This window comes from Cavia porcellus, unplaced genomic scaffold (assembly GCF_034190915.1).
Source record: "Cavia porcellus strain 051 isolate PalLab524CR breed Dunkin Hartley unplaced genomic scaffold, mCavPor4.1 scaffold_6, whole genome shotgun sequence".
Classification (NCBI taxonomy): Eukaryota; Metazoa; Chordata; class Mammalia; order Rodentia; family Caviidae; genus Cavia; species Cavia porcellus.
Window position 1 is genome coordinate 35,797,338 of NW_026947489.1, and position 26,555 is coordinate 35,823,892.

General features: G+C 39.7%; 1 protein-coding gene across 8 annotated transcripts in view; it reads right to left on the minus strand.

Annotated features, from left to right (window-relative positions):
• The window catches only part of Fmn1 (formin 1), a 400,542-nt gene that overhangs the window by 18,132 nt on the left and 355,855 nt on the right, over positions 1 to 26,555 (minus strand). For all 8 annotated transcript variants that reach the window (XM_063250323.1, XM_063250322.1, XM_063250324.1 and 5 more), the window contains one exon: positions 17,133 to 17,282. In XM_063250323.1, coding sequence (XP_063106393.1) covers positions 17,133 to 17,282 — 150 coding nt within the window. The remainder of the gene's footprint in view (positions 1 to 17,132; positions 17,283 to 26,555) is intronic.

The following is a 26,555-nucleotide window of genomic DNA, read 5'->3' on the forward strand; positions in this document are numbered from 1 at the left end:
AAAGATGAGTAATGTTTTATGTAACCCAAGAAGAAATTCATTTGTAAAGCTGCCCTGAGCATGGTTGTTTCTTAATATTGCCATCTGAGTATTTATACCACACTGCCTACTAAACTTTTCTGCTTGAAGCAACCACTGTAACTACACCCAAACAAGAAAGGCAGGCCCTGAACAGATCAAGCCCAGGTCAGACTACAATGGGGATTCTGACCATTAAAGTATTTGCTAACCAAGGTGATGATACTGTCAATGAAGTCTCAGCTTGTACTCTTCCTGGCTTTACTCCTGCCAGGCTTCTTTATAAACAGAGCTCTCTACTAGGAGCCCTTTAATGCCTATTTCAATGGAATGGAGAAAAATTACACTCTGAGGCTTCCCTAATTTTAATGGAACTTTTTGGGGGGTCATCTCTCATATTAGCAGTCCCTTTCACCTTCAAATCTCCCTTCTTCAGAACTTGTGTTCTCCCAGGGTTTTGTGCATCACCTTCCCAATTCAATGCCTGAGTGACCTGCAGGCGCTGTAGCCCCTCTTCCTGTCCTCCGAAGGCCATGGCTGTTGTTAGGATGGAGACACAGGGTTGGGAGTTAACCCCCAGCCCAGTTACCACTGCAAACCTTTTCTTACTGGTTGGTGGTTCTTCTGCAGACCGCAGGAGTCACAGACAATTCTGACCTCAGGGATTCCATCCTGCTCTCTGTCAAGTGTTTTCATTTATTATTATGTCTCCCTTTCACGGGGTACTTTTGAAAAAGGACACCAAGAAGGCACAACTAAGGAGCAAGTAGCTTCAGTATCAGTGACGCTTGATTCTAACTCCACCTCTGCCAGTTCTTAGAAGACTTGGGGCAAATTAGCCAACTTTTCCATATGTTAGTTTCATTATCTATAAAACAGAGCTAAATGTCAACCACAAAATATCATTGTGAGAATCAAGTTAATTAACATATGTGTAACATCCAAGTATGCCTGTCATCTAGCAAGTGTTCAATAATACATCATCTGTCACCAAAGAGATAAAGAAACTTTAAGAAACCATAGGAATAGCTCCTGACTACAAACTAAACATGTGGACCCATCAGCTAAGTAGTACCCTGCAGTACTATTACTCAGATGTGCTCTAAAGCAAACCCATTCAACCAATGCTACTATCCTGAGGTTACCAATCCAAGACCTCTCTCACTTTTCTGGTCCACACAGTTTCTAAAAGTCACATGCAGAAGCTGACTTATTGCACAAATTTCCAACTCAATAAGACAAACAGTGCTGGGAATGTAGCTCAGTGGCACAGTGCCTGCCTGAAAAGTGCAAGGTCCTGAGTTCAATTACTGGTACCAAAAACCCCTAACAAACAAACAACAACAACAACAAAAAACAAGACAGTTTAAACTGCAAAACAAAGATTATATCTATGGGACTTCATATTTTTCTAATTTTTCTTGGTATTATCAATAATAAAATTTAAACTTGAAATCTGTTAAACTTCTAAGGAAATAATGTTTTAAATAATTACCTTGTTTTTCTAATAATAACAATTATTCTTTATTAAATTGATATATACATGAATTGAAAATATTTTGCATTTATACCATACATTTAAAAATATGAAGAAAAGACACTAGATTATTTCAATCTTTTTTTCAGAATATGATCAAGACACAACTGGACAAATAATGACAACTCTCATACATAAAGCTCTCAGCAGACCTTCAGACCCACGAGGAAAGAGATGGTCACTCCCATTTTTAGCACTGAATCACATTAGCTCTTCATATAGTAGATAACATACGTATGTGTGCTATAGTGCTGACTAAAAGGAGACATATAGAACAAAATTGCTTAAAAATGCCTTTACTTTCCTAAAGTACTCTTTGCATTTTTTGAATACATGGAGTCGAGGAGGCAGCAGAGGCAGGCAACCAACCTGCACAAGTGAGATGGAGACACTTGGCTTACTGTTTTATTATCACTGTCTTAAAACTTGCAGTTTTTGAACATGAGACAGTTATACGGCTTCTATTTGAGATTTTCCAGAATATTTATATTCACTTTGTTTAAAAAGTGGAACATTTCCACCCCTCCACCAGGTCACCTTTATTATTTGAGCAAAGATAAGTTTCACTGCATAGGTTACTTCCTTCCCTCTTGCCACACACCTATTACAAGGTTACCGTCTCTTACTGTGGGGGCCTGCTCTTCGGGGCCCGCCATTCATATTAGACTGGAGCTCTCTAAAGCATGGGATACGACTTCACTGTCTTTCCTTTCTTAGAATCCTGTATGACACATGGAAAGCACCTGGTAACTTAGTAAGCATTATGGTTTAAATCTAAAATGTTCCCCCTAATTCCCATGTGTAGAAGGTGATGGGATTATGGGTGAAGGAATTCATTTATTTGCTCATTTTTATTACCTGCATGAATCCTCTAAGGAAGGCTACAGTGATGGTCCAAGAGTAAAAGAACTGAGAGCCCAAATAACTAAAATAGTCTTTTAAATGATCTAGTTCCCGCTAATCCATCTTACAAAATGAGACAGTCTCCACGAGGAAAGCAGGACTCTAGGACCATCACTTCCTTTTCCCAACACTTTCAGTGCCAATCAGCTACACCAGGCATCAGCAAATGTTTTCTACAAAGGGCCAGTGAGAAATACTTTAAGTTTTTTGGGCCACTTTGTTGCAACTACTCTATTGTAACATGAAAGCAGTCACAGAAACTAACCAAACACGAATGACCGTGCAATGCTATATTCTAATAAACTTTATTTACAAACTCAGGTGGTAGCTAGATTCCGTCCCAGGTCTGTAGTTTGCCATTCCTTGGATCACAGTATATGATTCAAATTCTTTAGCCTGCTATAAAATCTCCCTGTTCAAACCTTAGTTTGCTTGTCTATCCTACCTCTTCAGAGCCAGAACTCTTCATGTAAATAATTTGCCAGTTTAATTGAGTGTCCTTAGATAAGTCACTGAACCTCTGTCCTCAATTTCCTTATTTGTCAAAAATGGGAAGAGGACCCCTAACCAACACAGCTGAAAACATTAAAGACCGTATTCTACGCGCTTGGTTATCGTGTGTCTTCTGCTTTGCCTCGGTCCATGCCCCAGCCCAACCATTCGCTATTCTGTGTGCGCGGCTTTTCTTACTTCCGCATCTTGTTTTCACTGTTCGGTCAACAACTGCCTCACTTATTTCCATGTGTTCAAATTCTTTCCATACTTGTAGGCCCAGCTTAAGTGCCAAAGTCATGAAAGCTTCCTTCATCTCTCTTAGCCAGAAGTAATTGCTCTTTTCTCAAGTGGAAAAGCACTTTGTGACTCTCCTAAGGCACTTAGGGCTTTTCATCTTAGACCTGGGTATCTTGTTTCCCTTAAACCACTGGAACCACTTGCGGACAATGACCAGGCATAGTGGGGACCCCCCCTTGTTCCTGGACCACTGTGCTCTGCAAAAGTCAGTTCTCAGCAAATCCTGAGGAATGAATAACTCGCATTATAATTTTTTTTACCTTAAATGGTTTAAATGTTTAGTAAATAGTTATCAAACAATTATTTTTGTTATTTATCATTGGGGGAAAAACATAAAACATTTAAGAAACAAGTTCCAGTTGCTTATTAGCTGGCTGAGCCCTAAATAAAGCAAGACAAAGGGTGCTGAAAGCCACCCGAAATACGCTAAATATTTATACCTGTCAACTCATGGTTACATTTTAGGATTCCTAAAAGTATTCACATTCGTTATCCACAAAGGGACTGAGACTCAGAGGAATTATATACTTTTGTCACTGGTTTGGAATTTGTTCATGCTTTCAGGAGATAAGATCACTTTTGCATTTAATAAAAATGTATCTGTTGGCTACACAGTTTCCAGCTACATTCAGTTCAAAGAACTGTGTTTGTTTCTGGCTTGGATGTTAGTCTTGTTTCTCCTCCTGATCTAAATATTTACCTTAGAATATCACACAGAGCTGCTCATGATCACTCATGAACAGGTATCTACATTTGATTTTAAAGGTTATATGGCAACCCCTCCCAAACAAATCTGAAATACAGGGAAATCTGAAACATGTTTGAGAAGAAAATAGCTGAGCTACATTCATAAAAGCGCCAGTCGATGTTTTAGAAAATTCTGTCTTTTTTCTTTCTCACAACACATGTGCTCCCTGCAGAGTTCCTGGGGACACCAGTAGACTAGAGCTGCTGCAAGTGTCTACTGAGGAAAGGCACATGCGTGAGGCAGGACAGTGAAGCTTGTTCTTGATGCTCCTGCCTTTGGGGGTGTCTGAAACCCTGGTTTCATATTAGAACCCCCTGGGGAGAGAGTCCTGTTTCCACTTACAATATAAAGATGCCAGAGCACATCCATTCTATTCTAACAAGGAAACACTCTGGATACTGTATAGAACCCTCCTTTCCCTTCCATCCCTCAGACAGCATGGTCATGATAGCCAGGGGAGCCGCATTACAAGCCACGTGTCTTTTCCATGACAGGCTTAGGCTCTCCCTATTATAGCCTCATTTTCTGGTAGAATCCAAAGGTGGACATGTTCTGTGCTCTCTGAAGGCTATATTTTTATGGCTTCAGATAAATGAAAACAATTCAGAGTCCACCCATTCATAAGACTGAGGAGGGACAAAGCCTTTTGTCTTCTGACACTCAATATTTTATTGGCTCATGGTGGACAAGGAAGCAGATCCTGAAACCATCATCAATAACAACAGAAGAACCTTCATTATTTGATCACAGGGACTGAGTATGCCAGCACGAAAGGAGGTAAATGAGACAGGGAGGAAATGGGACAGATAGTGTGTTCAGAATGTTCACACATCTTATCATTCTTGGAAAACCTAGTAAGTTAGAGAAGTACTTTCAGTGTCTTCCAAAGAGTTCTCAAGTTCAGCAAAGATGCTTCAGAGAGAGATCTAAAGGGATCCATTAGACTCCAACATCTGTAAGCCCTGCTTCAGTAAGAAAAGCTTTATTGTTTTATATAATGACATTTCATGTATGTTTCCCTTTGTACAAGAAGACCTCTGCTTGCTTTCTTTTTTAAGTTAGATAATTTCTATGTATACAATTTAGCAGGGCCTATTGAAGCTCCTAGGGAAAAAGAGAAACCGATCTCCTCTTTAGTTGAATGATAGCCAGCAGAAGCCTTTGTTATAATGAATTGTCCAGGGATATCATAGAGATGGACAATGGACTTAAGAAGAAAAGGTTTCTTAGAGGATGATTCCTCTGACAGTCATAGCTACCAGATTGCAGGTTTGAGACTTTCCTAAAATATCAAATTGACAAAAATCGAAACACGGCCAGCTTTACCTCTCTCCTCTGCCTGCTACCCTCCAAATATGTGCTAACCTGGTGAGGTCACCAGTCTCTGGCATACAATCATAGACAGGCATGGTAGGGAGAGAGGGACATGAACCAAATGTGTGAAGCAACTGGAGTGTTGTTACAATGCTGATAAGAAGAAGCCCTATCGGTCATCCAGTATAACATGACCTAAACGTTTTAATTATGGCATGACTCAGCCAGGTACATTTCTTTATCCATGACATTCAGACCCAATGGCTTTGGACACATTGGTGGATTAAGCCCAAGAAAAGTGAGGCATTAAAGAAATATGGTTTATGAAATGCATGTCAAGAAAAGCATAACATTTGATCGTCTGTAATAGGAATCTCTTTTAAAAATGTATTAACATTCATCACCAAAGAAAGGAGGTCAAAATGGTTTATAAAATTGAAAAAGCATGCCCTGCATGCCAACATAGATAGTAATGCGCTTCTTGGTTAATAATACTCAAATTCCTTGAAAAGTAGAAGGTCTAAGCCACTATGCCACTGTATTTATCTAAAAATGGAAAATTACATGACTAAACCTCTTTAACAGAAACAATAATTCTGTTCTGATGTTCTGAAATACATAGAGGATATGATAGACAGTAAAACATGAGAAAAACATGCATTTATCTCTGCGTCAGTCAGTTCTGGCCTAGGGTCTTCTGAATAGAAGACAGGATTTTTGTGGGGTGGGTGGCAGAGAGGGAGAGAAAAGGCACGGGGGGGGGAGGGGCTGGGGATTTAGCTCAGTGGCATAAATGCCTGCCTTGCAAGCAGGCAGTCGTGAGTTCAATCCCCGGTACCGATAAAAAGGAAAAAGACAAAAAAAAAAAGAAAAGGAACTGTGGATGACTAGAGTACATGACTTGTCAGTCTGACTTCCCAATGAGGGCTGGCTGTACCAGTATGACTAGGAACGGTTTCTACAGGCAAATGATGATATGTTTAATGTTGCCCATTAGGAGAAAAAGTCAGGAGAGTGGTATAATAAACTGCAAAGACAAAAATAACAACCTGTCTTGAACCAACCAGGCCAAGGCACAAGGAGTGCCATACAGATTTAGGGACAGTGTGGAGGTAATTTTCCTGTCTCAGAAAATCCTCTATAAATGATTTATGGCACTTTACATAGAGAAGATTGGCAGCAGCATTGTTAAATATTTTCCTCATCAGGACTGCCTGAAGCATAGGTGGTATTAACAAGGTGGAGGCTGCTTTCAGGGTGCTCTCAGGGCGACACAGCTCCATCCTGCAATCCTCAGCCACGGCCTAGCAGGCTACTGAATATCAGAAGGCTCTGTCAGTGCTGTGGAGTTTGTTTAGGTCTTCTGATCCCCCTTAAGCTACGAACAAATACTGTCCCTAGTTTTTGAGTCCAGTTGTTTCTCTGTAGTCAGGGGAGAGAGTTAACATCCAACTTCAGTTCTACATAAGCAAAGTACAGTCACAGAGACCTGCAGGGGCTGCAGGGATGATGCTGTTTCTATCTTTCTGAACAACATTCACTCTCTTGGTGTTTCTGAGTTCGTACTGTAACTCCAGCACATGGTTACCAGTTACAGAAGCCAATGAAATAAGTAAAACCACTCTCCACTGTCAGAAGAAAAACAAACTCATTACCTCTTCAGTGTAAAGGGAAATTTTTCTCTCACTTCAGCAGCTGATGAAAACATCACTGGCTAGTTTATGTGGAATGGTTCCAAATGGTAAGAAAGTTAAACTCATAGAAAAAAGACCCATAGACAATGTGAAATAACAGGTAACTCAAAATACATTTACCTCAGACAGGCCAATAGGGCCACATATTCAGACAGACACTTTCTACCAGGAGAATTCTACTCTCCGAGGAGGGAGGACTGCAGCCCCTGACCAATCCTCTACCCTCAATCCTCAAGCCTCTCAGCAGGTATGTATGGCGGGAATATAATATGGGTCTCAGGCTTCCTCAGGCTTTGAAGACTTAGCTTCCACATCCGGACCTATCCTTTAGAAGTTACTCCATGATAAATTAGCCTTTCCTTTCTATTTCCTAAATTTGATAACTTTCCTTACGCCATTCCTAAGTAAGACATTTTTCTATTCACAATGAAGGGAGCCCTCTTAGAGACTGGATTTCAGCAACTCCACAAATCAGCCACTTGGTAGTTTTTGTGGGTTATCACTTATTTCAGACTCAAACATGCTTTGACCTCGAGTGATTAATTGCAGAACAAAGACTGCTTCCGTTTGCAGTGCTTCTCTTCCAGGCCACAGGGGACTAGAAGGGGAGGGGGGCTCGACTTGCCCTGGAATGCATGATCAGTTAAAGCCAATCACTCTGCACTTGGTAGACACAACACCCCAGGCTGACCCAGAGCTATAGGTGCAGAGTGAAAGGTAACAGCACTATGTTTCCCCATGCAAGGAGAGGCGTCTGGGAGACAGCATGGAAACCAAAGGCAGCTCTGTGTCATAAATCTACAAATTAAACTGAAATGCTCAGCTAGTCTCGGGAAGACAGTTCCAATTCTGATAATGAAGACACATATGTGCTTGCAGATACCAATCCCCTCTTTCTGGTTTGGAAACCTGTACCACTTACTAAGTCTCACGGAAAACTAAGAACTAGGTTCACCACGAACTAAGCAGAGCCTGTTTGTACACTGACCAAAGCAAAAGGGTGAGGAAACAGGGAAGATTGTCTGGAGCAGGTAGTCTTCCTGGCGCCCCTCAAATCGCACTACTGGGACAGCCCCCTGCTGCATCCCTGCCCAAGGCGGGAGCTGTCAGGAGTCCCACAGATAAGTAATTTAAAAATATTCTGGCTGAATGAAAGAGACTTGCCTTGGGTTTCCATTGCTCTCTGCCAAGCTGGAGAAATAGAGTGTGGACAGATGCTCTCTAAGGTCTTAATGTGAGCTCCAAAGTGGTTTGAGGCTTGGCAGAGCAATGACGCCTAAGGATTTTCGCTTCTTTTTTTCCCCCCCAAACAAATTAAAAGTAATATAGTCAAGAACAGAGATGGTGATTGTTTTGCCCCATCAACTAATCTTTCTTGTTCTGAACATGTCTATTATCCTCTTTAATCAAGCTATTAAGCCTGTAGATCCTTGGGCAAAAGGGACCCAGATGGGAAATGTTTGAGGAATTCAACCACCAAAATCCAAATAAATAGGATGTCTCATCTATCAGCAGCAGGTAGCAAATCTTGTAATCAGCTTCAACATGAAAAGGAAACACCCAGTAATCATGTATTTTTTCAGCAAATATTAACCGGGAACTACTACATATAAAGAAATAGGTACTAGTGAGAAACAAAAAGCAGAACAAGACACTGCACTTATTTTCTACCATTTACTTAAGGAAGAAGATGTTTGTTACTGGAGACACATAGTAAGCATCCTGGTAGAAAGAAAACACGGAGACTAGAGAAAACTTCTTGAAGGAGGCAGTCTGTAATCACTAGGTTAAATTCTTCCAGAACAGAACTGCATAATTTGCACATCACTTGAGACATAATAGGTACTTTAAAAGATGTGTTTCAGTTAGTGACACAATTTCATATTATCGCAATATGCAAATACGTGAGACACTTGGAACAAGCATTCAGGGAAGTCCACACAAGAGAGAGACACGGGCTGATTACAGTAACCGCACTATGTGATTCCTCCAAACTGGGTGCTGAGCTGCCCAAATTCTAACACTCTGGTCTTCTAAATGTTCTGGCCCCTTCCTTTTCTAAATGGCTAAAGTCATGTGTTCTGTCACTGAGCAGCTTATTTCCTACCTAAAATTATAGGAAATTAGAGTTGGAAGAGACCTTCAAGATCACCTATGTCCCGCAGTTCCTAAACTTGCCTGGACAAAAGACTCACCAGGAAGGTGTCCTCCTCACTCCTATCTCTAAAGTTTAGATTATATGTACTTTTGAAATCCATATGTTATGAATTTGTTTTTTATTAGTATATGTTTGTAATACACAATGACTTTCATTGTGGCTATTTGGTACATGTGCATGACATGTATTAATTCTTTTTTATGTTCCTTTGTTACCCATTTCTCCTCTCTCCATATTTTGATCCCCTTTCTATTTGTAAAACATCTACATTCCTGATCTCTTTTACCTATAATTTATTTTACTCTTTAATTTATTTACACTTTGGGTTTACAATATAAGAGAAACCACTTGATATGCTTGTGTATATCATTTATTTCACTTAACTTTACAGTTTCAAGGTACATTCATTTTCCTATAAATGACTGAAATCTATCCTTTACTGCAGAGTAGTATTCCATGGTCTAAACAGTGCAGTTTTTATTCATCCATGTGTTGATGAATATATAGCCTGCTCCCAAGATTTAGTTATTATGAATCATGTTATTAGAAACAGGAATGAACACACTGGCGTAATATGATGTCTTCAACTCTTTTGAGAAGATACCAGTAAAGGAATAGCTGAGTTGAATGCAATTTCTATTTTTAACTGTTTGAGGCAGTTATATATTGATTTCCATGGTAGTTGTACCACCGTACACTTCCACAGACAATGAAGAAAGAAGGCTTCCTTTTGCCCTGAAGTCTCTCTATCACTCCATCATTTGTCATTAGTTGATTTCTTGATGATGGTCATTTTTAAAGACTAAAATAGAATCTCAGAGTTGTTTTAATTTGCATTTCTCTAATGGCCAAAGATGTTGAACATTTTTTCATTTACTTCTTGGTCATTTGTAGCAGGCCTTTTGAGAATTGTCTATTCATTTCAGTTGCCCATTTTTTACTGAGTGTTATTTTTGGAGACTCCATTTTTAAAATTTTTTGTATATTCTAAATATTAGTTCTCTGTCTGAGGTGTGACTAGAAAAATTTCTTCCCATTCTGTAAGTTGTCTCTTTATTCTCTTGGTTGTTTCCTTTGTTGTGGAGAAGCTTTTTAATTTGATATGATTTCATTTGCTTATTCCTTATGTTATTTCTCATGCAATTGTGAATTTGAATCATTTACTAAGTCAACCAAAAACAAAAGATTTTGTTTTCTCTTCCATCTTTGTGGGGTCTTCCAAAACCACTGATTTTCAGGCTCTAATCCCTGGGAATTGTTTCAATAAATTTATATACACTTTTGCAACTCTCTCCAGGTTAATTCCAAAGAGCTGCTATAGGAGCTATATATATTCTTCCTTCAGCTTCTGTGTCTCTCCAACAACCCTGCTGAGTGTGGTGTTTTTTATTGCTAAGCATCTTCATAAAACTCTCTCTAGCATCCACATTTCCTTGAAGTCATTTCCTTCTCCAAACGCTTACACCACCCAGGATCTTAAACTACTTAATAGTACTTGGCAATGCTGTGAAGCCCTTTCTATGTCAATAAACACATTCTGTGTTCTCCTGTGCTGGAGAAAGCATGATAGAAGGTACAATAGATAATGGGTTTATGCCCTGGAGGTGGAAGAAGACAAACTGCTAGAAAAACAGGTTGGAATAAATTAAATGCTAAAGGATGGCAAAAACAAAAACAAAACAAAACAAAATTATATGCTGTCAGACACCAGAGGGAAAAGTAATTATTCTTTTTAGAGAAATTTCAGAAGATTTCTAGGGAGCTGATTTTGGAGGTAGTTCTCAAAAGAATGACTATATATCAATCAGCAGGAAACATCCAGGCACAAGGCAGTGAAGAAATGAATCAGAATGTGAGGTAAGAAAAAATTACAAGAAAGACAGCCACCGATACAGAAGTGTAGGGGGACGAGGACATAGAAATAAGCCTGGATTACTGAAATATGCTTTAACATTGCATCTGTTACTTTTCAGCACAAAAGTCAGATTGCATGTATTTCTTCAAATGTATTCTATTGTTTGCCATCGTTTGTGAAACAATGGAAGAGAAGCAGTTGTCAAGCAAATTTAGGGGAGGACTTTAGAAAGACAACGACTATCAGTGAACTGTGACACTGGCAATTAATTTTACCCCTCATGCTTACCTGTGAAAAAAATAAACAACAAACCATTTCAGGTTAATAAATGAAAGTACCAGTGATGGTTAGATCTCATCTCTTATTTTATGAGCAATGTGAAGCAAAAGGAAATATGTAAAGAGAAAGATGTGATCGAATTTCTGTTTTACAATGTGCTAGAGGCAGTGCTAAAAGAAATCAAAGAGGAAATAGAAAATCTGTAGAGAGAACAGCTAGAAGGATGCTTCTGTAACCAAGGTGTGAGATGGGAAGGCCCTGAAGTAGGCCAGAGCGACAGTGAAGGTAAGAATAAACACTAAAGGGGCAAATCTGAGAAGACCCAGCAACAGGTGGAAATTCAGTTGTAGCCCTGAAGATAAATTTGGTTTCCAGCCTGCCTTTTGCATAAAAGGAGACAGTATTGCAGCTGAGTCTGGGAACCTGAAGAGGATGTGGGCCTCGGTTGAGATAGAGTGATTTCCACTTAGAACACAATGAATTTCAAATGAAAACTGTACATCCTAATGTGGGATAGGAGATATAGGGCTGAAATTTACAAAACAGGTCAGTTATGGCTTGGATTTTGCAAGACTTTGGCTTGACAGGTAAAGCTGCGAATATAGCTATGACCAGTGAAGGAGAAACGAGGAACATTCTGATGGAGATCTTGGAAACAAGTCCTTTATTTATGAAATTAAAGGAAAAGAGGGAATAGCAGAAGAGATGGAGAAGTAGTCTTACCTTCAAAGAAAGACATGCTGTAAACTACCAGTGAAATGAGCCCTTTGAAGATAGAAGAAACTGTCAGCAGCAATAGAAACTAGCAGTGCCAAAGAATTAACTATTTGATATCATCGAAATGTAACAAGCCTGTCAATGGTCTCAGCATGACATTCTTCTGCTTCTTTTGGTAGCAAAACCTTTGAGATTTTAGCCAGGCACCTGGATCCAAGCTAAGCCTGCATTCTGAGTCACCCCTGTGTATGTTTATGAAAGTTATGCTCTGGAATAAAAGGAAAAGAGATGTGTGCATCTTTCAGCTCATGCTACTCAAAAGATAGGGTGTATCCTAGCACTGGCAGGAATTGGGTAGCAATAGTGGTGAACAAAACAGGAACCATCTTTACCTTTGTGAATAAGAACCACACCAATGGATAGAAGCCATGAAAGAGAAGGAAACGGGGTCCCAGTGTTGAAACTCCCCACACCCAGATTGTAATGCAAGAGGAAAACTTATTTTTCCTTTAAGTGCATTTCAGTATTGCAGCCAGGGTGCAATGAAAAAACAAATATAAACTCATCTTTTAAAAGCTAAAAAGGAAAAGTGGAAGACAGTATCCACAGGAAAGATGGCTGAAGCATGTTTCTTTTTTAAAAATCAGTGATCTTATAATTCTTACCATTTTGAAAAGTCTGTTTCCTCTCATTCATATTTTTAATTTTGCAAATATAATTTTAAATTTATTGCTTGGGAAATAAACATGTTTTACTTTTGGAGACATGGTAATTCTGTTTATAAGTTAGGTCTTCAGGGCACTTGTTTGTATACTTGCTTAGAACTGCTTTCAAAATGTGACAGGAAAATTCAAAGTTTTGCTAAGTTATTAGAGGATGAATATTTGTATTATTAAGTGATTCCTTTAAAACACAAAGTTTCTTAGCAGCTAGGTATATAAATCATTTAACTAGATAGCTGATGACTAGGGAAAAGAAAACTTGTTAGAAATTATTGGAATGACTCATGTATATGTCATTAGAAAAGGAGAATTCAATAAATAAAATTTGAGTTGATGGAGCTTTATCTAAGAATAAGTTTATCATGCAAAAGGATGAATTCTTGCAATGTGTTCACTGTAATCAGGACTCCTCTGTGGGCTGAAGGATGGCCTCACTTAGTCCTCAGCTCTTGGTCCAAAAGCAACCTGAGCAGGAGGAAGTGCTGAGAACAGCCTCTGGGATAAGCTCAGAGCAGCTTGGAACTATCTGCTGTCAAGGGTATGGCAATTGCGTAATTAATCATAATAGGTGCAAGGAATATGCACAGACAGATTAAAAAAAAAAAACAAAAGAACTATCCATTGCCCATGGTGTAAATTATAGCTATATGGATAATGAAATTTCTTATTTGCATTTCACATAAAATTTACTAAACTCCTTATTCACTCATTAGTTACACATTATGGGTTTTTAAATAGTACTTTTCAAGTTAGCTTTGGCTCAAGGTGAATTATTTGCCCAGACTTTATTTCTGGAGCCATGACTCGCTTGGGCCTTCTTCACCAAATTCACAGCTCATTTTGTGGGTGGTAATGGTTTGTGGACACATGTGGGCATATGTGGGAAAAGTTCCGAAATATGAGTAAGGGTCCTACAGTCCAGAGCAATTGCTAAAAAACAAACAAACAACAAACAAACAAACAAACAAAAAAACAGAAAAGGAATAAGAATAGCCTAGAAACGAAGCAGCAAAAATCAGGTGACCTCCTTGCAATTATGTACACACGGTTAACCCATAGATTTAATAAATACTAGAAAAGCCTGTACTCCAAATCTGTAGGTTGTTTGAATATCAAAACATACAAGCACAAAAATACATGAAAATGTAAAGTTGAATCTGAGCTGCCACTGGGGAGAAGATATACGCTTGGTGAACTTACAACATTCCATTAAATGCAATGTTGGATATGTAAGAGAGGAGGAAATTATTTTTTGTAGCATACTCTCAATTCAAAAAATGTGATTTTTCAAGGCCAATGTTAGTATTTTACGAGAAGAACTGGGGGAGTGAAGCAAGGTAACTGTGTGTAATTACCAATTTCAAGAGGGCAACAACAACCCTTGCTTCCAGTTTCTGCCCATAGCTCTGTCAGATTTTGCCCTAAAATTTCTGGTAATGTAGACCCCAAGAAACTCAAGAGCAAAATGTAAAGGGTTTTACCTAAAAATGAAGCATACAGGTTCTCAGAATATTAGAAAAGCAAATTGTAGTTTTATAGATTTAGAGAGATTTCAAGCTAGAAGAGATCAGAGTTAACATTTAGTTTCTGTTTCATTCTAATGCATATATTTTATAGAAGTGACAATTGGGTCTATAATTCTAAACTACTGGCCCAACAACACATAGCGAATGTTGCCCAGTGAAAAGTAAAAATGCTGATCTTTGACTGTCTAGAGTTCTCTTTTTACACTGCTGAGCACTGCTTAGCAGGGACTGGGTGCATTTTACCTCGGGGAAGAATACTGCTACTAGGACAGCACAACTCCTCTATGAGTGCACACTGAGGTCCAGGAAGAGGGTTTGGGGTTTGTGCCTAGATGCAGAAGTCTGCTCTTCTTAAGACTGGTTTAAATGCCAAGGAACAATTAATTTTAACACTACTAGTATGCTATCATACAGTATATTGTTCTTCTAACAACACAGTTAATCTCCAGTGAATACTCTCTCTCCTTACTGAACCACAGAGCACAGCTAACACTAATTTAATGATACTGTTTATTTTCCACTCACAAGGCACAAGAACATTGAGAATTTTTACTGTCATTTGTGCATTGTGGTTGATCCTGGTTTGATGAGGGTAGTGGCTACCTTCTTACAAAAGTGCATCCATTTCCCTTTTGCACAAAGCCAAGACATACTTACGAAATGCAGGCTAAAATTAACCACCAGTGGCCTAAAATAGATGTGAATACTTTCAATTTATTTAGAAGTAGAATTTAAACAAAACATTATTTGGAGTGGAATCTGTCTCTTTGTAGTTTTTTCTCAATAATGCCTTAGGCTTTAATTTGCCTTCAAATACATCTAAAAATCAAGTGGGTTAAGTTTCTTTTGATGCGATTGATCAGTTTTTTCCTCTAACAGTTACATCAGGCTTTCGTTTGGTTTTTAGAATGCCTTTGTAGCATTCCTGCTAATGATGTTTTGTTATCACTTGACAGTGCTGTTGGGATTTAATGGGCTTCTGGGAAAAGTATGATAAAAACTATACTATCAAATATCATTAAATATTAAAATAGTAATCATAGTTTCTTATCTAAGTATAACAGAAGAATTTAATTTGCTTATTTCATCCTTATAAACCTGCAATTCTAATAACTAAAAAGTTAAAATTTTTAACAAATAAATTACAAGCATAAAAATCCTCACTTCACCAAATCTCTGAATGACAATCAGTTAAGCTGGTTGAACAGTAATATACATAACATGCTAACATTTCTTAACAGTAGATTTATTTAAAGAAGTTATTTCTAAAAATATGCTACGGGCCATCATTAACTTTGAGAGAACCTTGGCGATCTATCTCACAAAACACAGCTGAAAGGAAGAGTCCCCTGAGATTGCTAAAGGGGAACTGGAAGGAGCCTGGTGAAGTCGTGACCTTTCAAGGTGTTGGTTTACAGAGTGTGAAGCAGGCAATTCACCAGCTGCACCCAGGAAGCCAGGCAGCAGAGGCTGTGGCTGGGGATCAGAGAAAATGACATTCTGAAGGGCAGCTGGACCCCACCAACACGGCAAAACCACAATTCCTGTGACTGCAGTTCAGTATTTCAAAAGAAGATTATTAAAATGAAAATCAACAAACTGCTGGGGTTTTATAGCTGTTGCTGATGCTGCTGTTTGTTTGTTTTTGGACTGTTTCTTAGTTTCAAGGACAAATTCACTAAAGACTACGCACAATATCCAAGGTGCCTGTGCTGAACTCACTGCTGGATTCCGAGATTTCCAGTGTGGATTTGGAGAGCCAAAGCTGCTACCCTGCTGTAACAGGAAGAGAAGCTTCACTCCATCACTCTCCTAGAAGAATGTATGCTAACTGGAGATAATTCCTTTCTTTTTTTGGATCGAACTCACGATGTAGCACTTGTGAGGCAGGCGCTTATGTCGCTGAGCTAAATCCCCAGCAACTAAAGATAATTTAAAGTTCAACTGAACTTTAAAAGGGCTCAGTAAACAGTAAAAGGGTAATAATGATTTGCATGCCAAGATTTATAGATCTTTTTTCATGATATGGTCAACAATCTATATTCTTACTAATGTCACTTGACATTTACTTTTCAATTGACACACAGTTAATGAGCTATAGATGCTATAATTAAGTTCTTTTACCTACTGGTACAACTTTGTTTCCTTGTGCACCACTGTGAATGACACGCTCATACATCTACTCCTCCAGAGTTAGTGACAAGACCTACTCAAAGTTTAAATCCATGACACATTCTACAGAACAACGCAACTTGATCAGTACTATGATCACACATATGCACGCATGCATGTACGCACACACACACGCACGCAGCCTATATTCAGAACTGATTTTTTTCTTCAACCCCCAACTAATAAAATCAGGAGACTGCAAGGAGGCCGAGCGGCATGCAGTTTGATGTCCTCAGCAGGATACAGGGAGTCACAAGTGACGCTGTAAATCCAGCGTGGGGCTTCGACACTGTGTGAAGTGTGGCCTGAGCCTTGGAGATTTCCCTTTGATGCAAGTGCAGTATATTAATGGGAAAAGCATTCACTTTTATTTGTCTGTACTGTCTGCGACAGCGAGACTGCCTCATTTAGCTTAGACCAACATGAAAATACACAGAGAAGCAATCTGTTGCAAATTAGCACAAGTCCGCTTTCATTTACTAGCTAGTAATTGGAAGGGGTTAAGAAAGTGTAATTTATCAGATTGTATGAGCGTATCTGCTTGTGTGCCTTCAAAACGCCCCTGGAACCTTGAGACAATAATCTCTCCCAGTTGTCCACTGGATCCTAAGGAAAACACTGAATTGTGTGAAATACATGTACTCTGGGAGGTTTGAAAAGGCAGTTTCCTACCGTGACTCCTTTATTAGAGCCTTACCTTTCTTTTGATATGTTTTTACTCTCTCGCTTCCATATTGTCTTGAAGTCACTGCAGAACTCGTACCACACCATAAACACATAGCTGGGTGTGATCTCCTTCTCGCCAGCCTTGGGCTTCATTCCGAAATACCCCACAGTTGTTTGAAAACTGCAACAAGGAGGAGAAAAAAAATGGAGAGAGTCAAGGCTGAGAACTTTCAGCACCAAAACCCACCTACGTGAACAACATGAGGGGCAGCTCCCCACTTTGTTCTCTGACATGGGAGCCCAGGCTCATAGTTACTATGGTATATCCCAACCCTTGGAGAGTCTACGGCCCAAACTGATTCACAAGGACCACAGTTTGGTGGGGGAAAACTTCTGGGCATCTCTCATTTGTCTAAAAGCATAGCATGAAAAAAATTAGGGCGTATGTAAGTTAAACTTCTTGGGCTGGTTCTTTATTACAAACAAATCCATGCTCTTCATTTTATGTTTAATGATTCCATGTAACGCTGATGACATATTGAGTTTGTAGTGGTCAGTCAAATGGCACACTGGAAATCATAAATCTACTGAATGTTTCACAGAAAACCAGGAACATCAGTTCTATCTGCATTCTGCCATGATATGGCTTTGTAATCATGGGTAGATCATTCAGCATCTGTGACTTTCAATTTTCTCAAGGATAAAATAAGATAGACTACATGATCTTTTAAAATGCTACATTTTAAAGCTGAATTTAATACAAAAATATAAAGCACCAACTGTACAAAAACAGACAAAATTGCAAAATGATCTCCAATCTGGTTAGAAAAGAACTCAGGTTTTCCAAAGCAGATTCCCAGATATCACCGAGCCCTACCCCATGAAAGCACACTGCATACCAGAATGCTGGGCCTCCCAAGCAGCCCTTCTTGGAGGCACCAGCTTTGCAGCAATTTATAGCTCTGCACTCAATCTTTTCCCTCACCCCTACCTACCCCAAGTCTTACAGGCTCATTTGCCACGAGCAAGAACATTCAAACAGCCTTCTTTTCAAGGGTGTTGGAAACTAATCAAAGCAGGAATGGCTGGCCAGGTTTATTACTCAATGCTCTATCATCTGTTCAGACACAGTGTGGTTTTTTGTGGCCATCCTAAATACTGAGTTTCTAATGGAACTCTATTCAATGGTGATTGTAAAACCTTGAAGCCCCGTTACTATTATGAGGCATACTTTCATCTCATTCTCAGTTATTGGGCAATATGTATCTCATAAGATTTTATCACATTTTACAGATGAACTGTTAATTGATTCCATGGCTACGATTAGGTGAGATCCAAGCAGGAGTTGAGTCCCATAAATTCTTTGTGCTTCTGTAAATAACAAATCTGTTTTTAATGCAAATTAAAACTACTGGTCAGGGAATTTTGAATCCCAGTTATTAAAAGACTGGAAATGCGTAAGTGGAGAAAAGCAGTAATTCTAGTAATCTCTCAGGCGGCTCCCTGATAATTCCAAACAGGACACATTCTGGAGCAAAGTAATTGAGGAAAGCAGCAGGTCTAGACATAACTCCTAATTCTATGACAGTCAAAATACTGAGAAAACCAATGCATGCTCCGCAGCACATTCTGTTACTTCATTCAAGAAGGAAATTGCATTGATTGGAGGATGGGAGCCTATAGGGTGAGAGCTGTGCAACCCACAGGAACAGGCCTCTAGTTCCTACAAAATCACAGGACTTCAGCATTGAAAGGCATGGCAGGTTGACTTTTCCAATATTCTCATTTTACAGATGAGAAACAAAGGCCTGGAAAGATTGAACACCTCATGCACTGGCAGAGCTGGGCGTAGCATTTGGGTCTTCCGGTTCCTTGCTAACCACTATTTCTGCTTTTTCTTCTGATACCTATGCTCACTGACACAGAAACTTAAGTCATGTAGTCATTTCCCATTTCTGCTTTTAGTAGGTCACCCGTTGTGTCACCCAGAGCATGTAGTGCTCCCGGGAGGGGATGTTGTTATCTTTCTTCTTTCCGTTCACCTTCTACACAGATAAAGATTTTCTCGTGTAAGAAAAGAAAGACTTTCATTTTTTTACATTCAGAGGATCAAATTGTCTCCTGTCCTATGGCAGGATATAGTGCTGAGACTATAAATCTTATTACCATGATTCACTGATCATCCCAACACATCTGGCATTACTGAAGTCCTAACTGCAAGATGGAGACACGGTAGATACCAGTGCATCTTCCAGAAAATAACAATGGCGTTCGGCAATTGTCACAGAGCCTGAGAGAAGCACGTCACACTTGTGGGCTCCCCTCTCCCAGCTCTACACTGAGGCTAACTTCTGCCCTTGAAGGTCTTTCCTTGCTCATTTGTGAGGCCCAGCTGGTGGGAGGCCCTGTTCTCTTAAAGGGGTAGAAATTAAAAGAAATAACACATTTCAGCACTCCACCCACCAGGTATTTTGGAATCTCCAAAAGCAAATGATCCTTTTCAGAAGCAAATGAACTCAAGAGCACAGGTTAAGTTTGGCACTGAGCACCTCTGGTAAAGGTGAGGTCCCTCAAGGATGGGCCTCATGATTGCAGTATTACTTCTGTTGTTTAAGCTCAAAGCCAGGTATGGACTCACAGCTATACAACTATCTAGTAAGGTTAACTATTATCCTCCCCAATAAAACTCTTTCTGTCTCAAATACAGTAATGGCTCACAGAAGATTAAACTGCAAACCTTTTGAAATCTGGATAAGAAAATTATTAGTATGTAGGTACCAGGAGAATTTTTCCAACAGACAAGAATCAAAGGGTCAATTGTGTTTTCTGAAATTTCTGTCAGTGAATCATTCTCAGTTCAACTTGTAAAAGACTAATTTTTGATTGAATATTTTATACAACTTTTTAAAAAAATCATTCTTGGTTCTTCAATCTCTTTCTCTCTCAGTTCCTTGTCTATTTTATAATTTTTAATTCAGCCAAACATTCTGATAGTACAGATAATGCTTACATAAAGTGCCCACAGCAAAGTGAGATGCCTTTTACAGTGTTAAGATGCAAAAGAAGGACACATGCAGTCCCTGTTTTACATGCGTGTCTTCGAAAACTGCTTAGGAAAAGCAAATACTCCCTAGCCTCAGAATAAACTGTTTCTCTTGAAAATAAAACATAAGAATTTACCAAATCTCACACGAATATTGCAACACTGACCACAAGCTCCTTAAAGAGTGTAACCAAACAACTGCGGTTTCTACATTAAAGATGGGATCTAACATATTTCATTGATGACATGAAAGCTCGACTACCTTCACCACAAAGCCACGGAAAATGCTGACAACCAAAATTTACGACTCTTCTCAGCATAGCTAATGTGCAGCAGCAGCCCCAGCCCCTCTAAGGTGGGCCCCCTTTCCCCTCAGCAAAAGTCTTAAAAAAGGATTAGAGATTTGACGTCTACCCTGCAAGCTGAATTTCTGTTTGGCCTGACACCAGCATGCCCTGCTCAATGGTCTCTTCTCTACATGCTGAATGTTTCCATAACACCAGGGCACACTCATTCTGAAACAGGAAAGCTTGGTACAGAGATAAGGCAACAGAGGGGTACACAAATCTAAAAACTGTCTCAGTTTTCAACGATCATCATGATAGGATGATATTCATAATTCAAGACCATGTCTGCACTTAGAAAACTACACAATTTGCCTTAATCTTGCTTTCATCAGCATCTTAATTTTGTTGGCAATTACAGTGGGAAGCCAGGGTAGACGCTGGTACCTGTCAAAGCAGGGCAGACGACACTGTGTGTGGGTTTTCGAACATTGTGGCTAGAAGAGGCTTCTAGTTTGTTCATTCACTTTCAGATTCACAACTAGGAAACTTCTCTCACTTGCAAAGCTCCATCTTTCCTTATACTGTTTCCTTTCCCTACCTTCTTAGCTAATTTTCTAGTACTCGTAGAATTGGTGTCAGCAAATGTATCCCTGTCCTCACTATGAATGCCTCAGAATATTCCAATTCACACTTCTATGAGCAAAAGATAAGCAAGCTGACTGACCTGCTTAATGAACAGAAAAGAAAAACCCCTAAGGGATTAGAACTGAAGGTTATTATGTGCCACTGGTTCCACTTTGGTCTGAACTTAGAGAGGCTGGAGCAGGAAAAGACTTGGAGTAGGCAAAAACTGACCAGAAGAACTATGAAGCCACTCTTAACTGCTGGGAAGATTTTCTGTAAATAGAGACCAGTTCCTTCTCCCCACCTATGCCATGACCAAAATATCCTCTAGCATCGGAGGAAAGACATTGTAAGCATCCCAGAATTTGCAATGATGATTTGATCTAGTGTAATGCTAAGAAGGATCAGGTTGTTTATAACTTCCACAAAATGGCTCAAGAGCAGAATGGAGGAGGGGCAGCCAGGTGGGTTCTGCTGTGACACCTGGAGAGGCAGGTGAGTCATGCCCTGGGTGGTGCTCTGCTTCCTGGGAAAGGTATTCCCAAACATTCCTGTCACAGTGCTTTTACCCAAGTTCTAGAATACTGCTCATGGAGGCATAATATTTTTATTATTTTAAAGATATAAAGAAATAAAAATAAAAGTTTCAAAACAAGCTGGTAGGACAGTAACAATAATTCACACATTGCATACTGTTATCTTTGCAGTAATTACTCAGAGTACAAGATACAGGCAAGAAATACTGCCCAAACAATATTAGCTCGAACTTTTCAATGAACCAAGAAAAACCAGCTGTGTAACTACTTTAACTATATTTTGTATATATATATATATTTTTTTTTCTTTTCTTTTCTCTTCCTTCCTTTCCTCTTCCCACTTCCCAGTTTCTCTTTTCTTTTGGTAGTTTCTTCCCAATTCACAATATCTATTGTGCATTTTGGATCTTACTTGTTCAGCTTCTTACACTAGTAAGACAGTACAATATTTACACATGTGCATCTGGTTCATTTCACTGATGAGTGTGCTTCCGAGCTGCATCCATTTACCTATAAAAGTCTCAAGATTATGGTCAAGTAGTACTTCATTATATATATATTTTTTTAATTTTTATTTAAGGAGAAAAGAAAAGAAAGAAAAAAAAACAGTGAAGGGGTACAAGTTATGCAGATTTACAGAATAAAAAAATGCGCAGTAGGAAATCACTAGTTAATGGATTACATATTGCCATCTTAGAAATAATTGTTCAAGTCACAAAATTAAAGCTTGTAGAGTGGACATTCCAACAATGATACTGCAGACAGTTCTGTTCAATGATCCAATAAAACTCTGTGATATCATTTTCTATCTTATACATTTAAATATACATGCAGTTATATAGTTTAGAGCACTTTCTTTTCCTCTCTTTTGTACAGTGACTATTACACATTTTGGGTTTCATTGCTCCCACGGTTCTTGTTGCTTTTTTGGAAGAGAGTAAAACCAAATGTGACATAACAGAACAGAATCGGTCAAGTCAAAAGGGTGGACATAATAGATAATATAAAATCATAATACAAGGTGATCAACAATGGTTACCATAATGCCTCCCGCTATTTCTAATAGAATTGCCTATATCATTAGTTGTAATACAATTGAACAAAACCGTAAAGAATAAAACCGACAAAACCAAAACATTGGAGATATTGTAGGTCTTCAAAAGTAGATAAAAGTCAACGAGAATGGGCGTTATAATGAATCTCATTATCTTCTCAGCTGATGCCTAAACTTTCGAACCTGATACTATCCAGCAAAACAGAATAGAGGAACCTCAGTCAAAAACAAGATGGTGAGAGTAACACAGGGCTTCAAATCGAGATAATAGAAAGTCAAAGTGGGTTACTATATTATATCCTGCTATATTTTTCCCTTTAATTAAATGGATAAAAATAAAAAAGTAAATAATGGAGTGGAGATTGAGAAAAAAGAGGGCATAACAGCGAAACAGGGCAGATCAAAACATAACCATTTAAGCAGAATAGTGTTTCACCACCAGATAATCCTGACCCAAAAATAGTTACCATATTGACTCCCTCCCTGAAGTCCTTGAGTACAACTTCATATACTGTAGCATTAAGTATATCAAAACAATGTAAATCCATTTAAGAGAATGACAGCATTATAGAGTATTTAGAATCGACTAACAGAAAATGAACAATGGTCTCTGTATAATCTCCTTGTCTTTAAAAGGTTTTTTCTTATACTATCGTACTTAACAAAATCCAATAAGATACAACCTGTTTAGACCATTGGAGACAGAAGAACAAAAGCTAGATGAGACTTCAAAACAAGATGGTACTAAATCAGCATTACCTATTAAGATGTCATTTTCTCCAAAAAAAGCTGTTCCTATCATCCAATCTTCTCTGTCTCATTTCTGTTGAGCTCTTTTTCTGTCAGTAGCTGTCAGTTTGTCTTCTTCATTTTGTTCTCTGCTCCATTCGTTGTGGCCTCCCCGCCCCTATTTCTGGGTTCTTTGTATTTTTCTTTTTTTAGAATATCCTGCAATACTTTCTGTAGGGTTGAATTGGTGGTTGCAAATTCCCCCAGTTCCTCTTTATCCTGGAAGCACCTCGTTTTTCCATCAATTTCCAGGGACAGTTGTGCAGGATATCTCAATCTTGGCTGTAGATTATTATCTTTCAAAGCTTGAATTATTTCTCCCCATGCTCTTCATGATTTGATGGTTTGTGAAGAGAAATCTGCTGTAATTCTGATGGGTCTTCCCTTGTAAGTGATCTGTTTCTTGTCTCTTACAGCTTTTAATATTCTGTTCTTGTATTGAATTTCTGGAATTTTTATTATTATATGCCTGGGTGTTTCTCTGTTAGGGTTGTAGGTAGCTGGGGTCCTGTATGCCTCATACATTTGAGTATCTTTACCTTTTGCTAAATTAGGAAAATTCTCCTGGATTATTTCTGTGAGTAGCTTTTGTAGTTCACTTGTTTGTGTCCCTACTTCTTCTTTTATGTTCTTAATCCTTAAGTTATGGCTCCTCTTATCATCTTCTTGTCTTTGTATTATTGCTGTGTGTTTCTTTGTTATTTTTAAGAAGTTTTTCATTTCATTCTCCCATGTTTCAAGTCTGCCCTCCAATTCAGATAGTCTGTCCTTAGTTTCTTTCAAGCTGTTATGCCAGTCTTGGGTAGACTTCTTAATTTCTTGATAGTCCCTTTGAACCTGCTTCACATACTCAATGCTTTCTCTGTTTTCTCCATCAAGCAATTCTCCCCTCTTTTTCTGTTCTTCCATTCCACCATCTGCTTTTTCCTGGGTGGTGCTTAGCATTTCTCTAACTATTCTGCATACTTCTAGCTTCAGGTCATTGATAACTTCATTCCTGAATTGGTCTATGAGGCTCTCTAAATGGCGCTTAATGTATATTGGTGCAGTGTCCACTGCCTGATTCTCAGGATTGGGGGTCGAGGAGCCTTTTTTGTTGCTTCCCTTCCCCATATTTTCTGTTCCTTATAAAATGTAATCTTACACAGGAGGCCCGGCTTCCCTGCCTGTCAGCCACAGCTTGATCAAATTGCGCTGGCTAGTTGTTCCCGCTCACCGCTGCGCCCCAGGGAGTTGCAGAGGAGGCAGCCTACCCGGGAGTCGGTCGCTCCTCCGGGCCACCGTCAGGCTCTGGGATCTGGGTTAGGCCAGCCTAGGGAGTCCGCCAGCAGCGTCCCTCCGGCCAGGCACCTTTCACCAATCCCGTCCGAGAGGGAAACGTGCGGCTGCAGTTGCCACCGCGCCCTGCTCTTACAGGACTGCCCGCGCCCAGAAAAACCTCCGCTGGAGTCAACCTGCGGTAGGGAGTCAGTTCCTCGCTCACCTCGCCACCAGTCAGCCTTCCTCCCTGTCCGTCGCGTTTCCGACTCCGTTCGCAGACTCCCGTTTCCAAGCCTCTGCGTGTCTCTCCTTGCCGAGCCGCTGTGGAGGCAGCCGGCCGCCGGGCGGCGGGAAATCCAAACCGCGGTTTCCAATGGCGTGGGGTCGAGCCTCCACACCGAGATTTTTCTGTTCCTATTTTAGCGCCAGGACTGTATTCCAAGTTGGATTCTCTCAGCCCAGTTCGTTCCTGAGTCAGCAGAGCATATCTCTACTGGTTCGTATCTCCTTAGTCCGCATCATTCCTGGCCTCTGAGCCGAGCCTTTAGAGAGCGTTCAGTAGTTGCTGTTGTCTGTCCGCCATGTTCTCCCCATCTCTTAAATACATTTAGTGAGTGGTGGACATGATTAGTATTGCTCATGATGTCAGTACATGGCAAGAGATGCGTAGTGGCTCCCTTCCATGGAATCACATCCCACAGGGAGTGGGACCTGATCCTTTTCTTCAAAAGGGCGACTGATAGGCTGTTAAATTGTCCAGCTGAGATCAAAATCGCGGTCTTCCTGTTTCAGCCTCTCAGAGTGCTGGGAATACAGGCATGTGCCACACTTGGCTCTGGAGAATATTCGAGGGTGTGAAATGCTTTTATGGCTTATTCTGTGTGATGGCAGACTCGGTAATAACAGGAGATACCACTTTCTGAGGACCCTTCAATTCCATTTGGCTCCATCGCTACTGATGGCTCACAGCGAGTGCAACACACTATTCCTGAGCCCACCAGCACACTTTCCCTTTACCTGTTGTTAAGGAAGATCCAATAAAGAAAAACTGATGAGCAGGAAAGGAGCTACTGCCAAGCCCTCAAATAGGCAAGCAAAGACAGGAGCAGAACAGGATCCACTTCACAGTTGCTAGGGCTAGGTTATGTTCAGTCACTATTAGCTATTATCCTTTGACTGTTTGAACAGACATCAGGTTTACAAAATATTAAACAGACATTCATCCAAGAGCCCGGACTTCAGTCATACTGCGTTAGTATGTTGCGTTAGTTCAAATTATCACGAAGACAAGTCACTCTTCTTCTTGGAGTTTTGTTTCCCTCTGTGGAAAACAAGGGGTCCTGCCTGATGTCCACCTCTTAGAGCTTTTAGGCTTTAATGAGATGATTCATGTAAAATTCAGCACTGTACTGGACAAGGTGCACACACTAAATGCCATAATAACTATCACCCTGTTCCATAATAGTCACTGTGATTCTGTCATAATAGGCTTTTAGGCACTGTCACCGATTCAAGTTTCTGTACTAGTAAACGACCAGAGGGAAGGGCTTCAGAGATCACGCCAGCCAATCTCCCGGCAGGGTGGACAAGGTTGATACAAAGGTACCAAACGATGGAGATTCTGTACTTGTGACACTGTTCCTCCACAAAGCCCTGCCGTAAATAACAGGCAAACAGAATCCCAACTAAAGGCACCCAAGAAAACAAGCCTCTCTAAACTGGACGGACCAGAGGACACCTACTTCATTATATTTTTAAAAAAACCCACATTATAAATATCTATTCCTCAGATGATGGGCATTCGGGTTGTTTCCAAGATTTAGCTATTACAAATTGTGCTGCTATAAACATGGGTGCATAT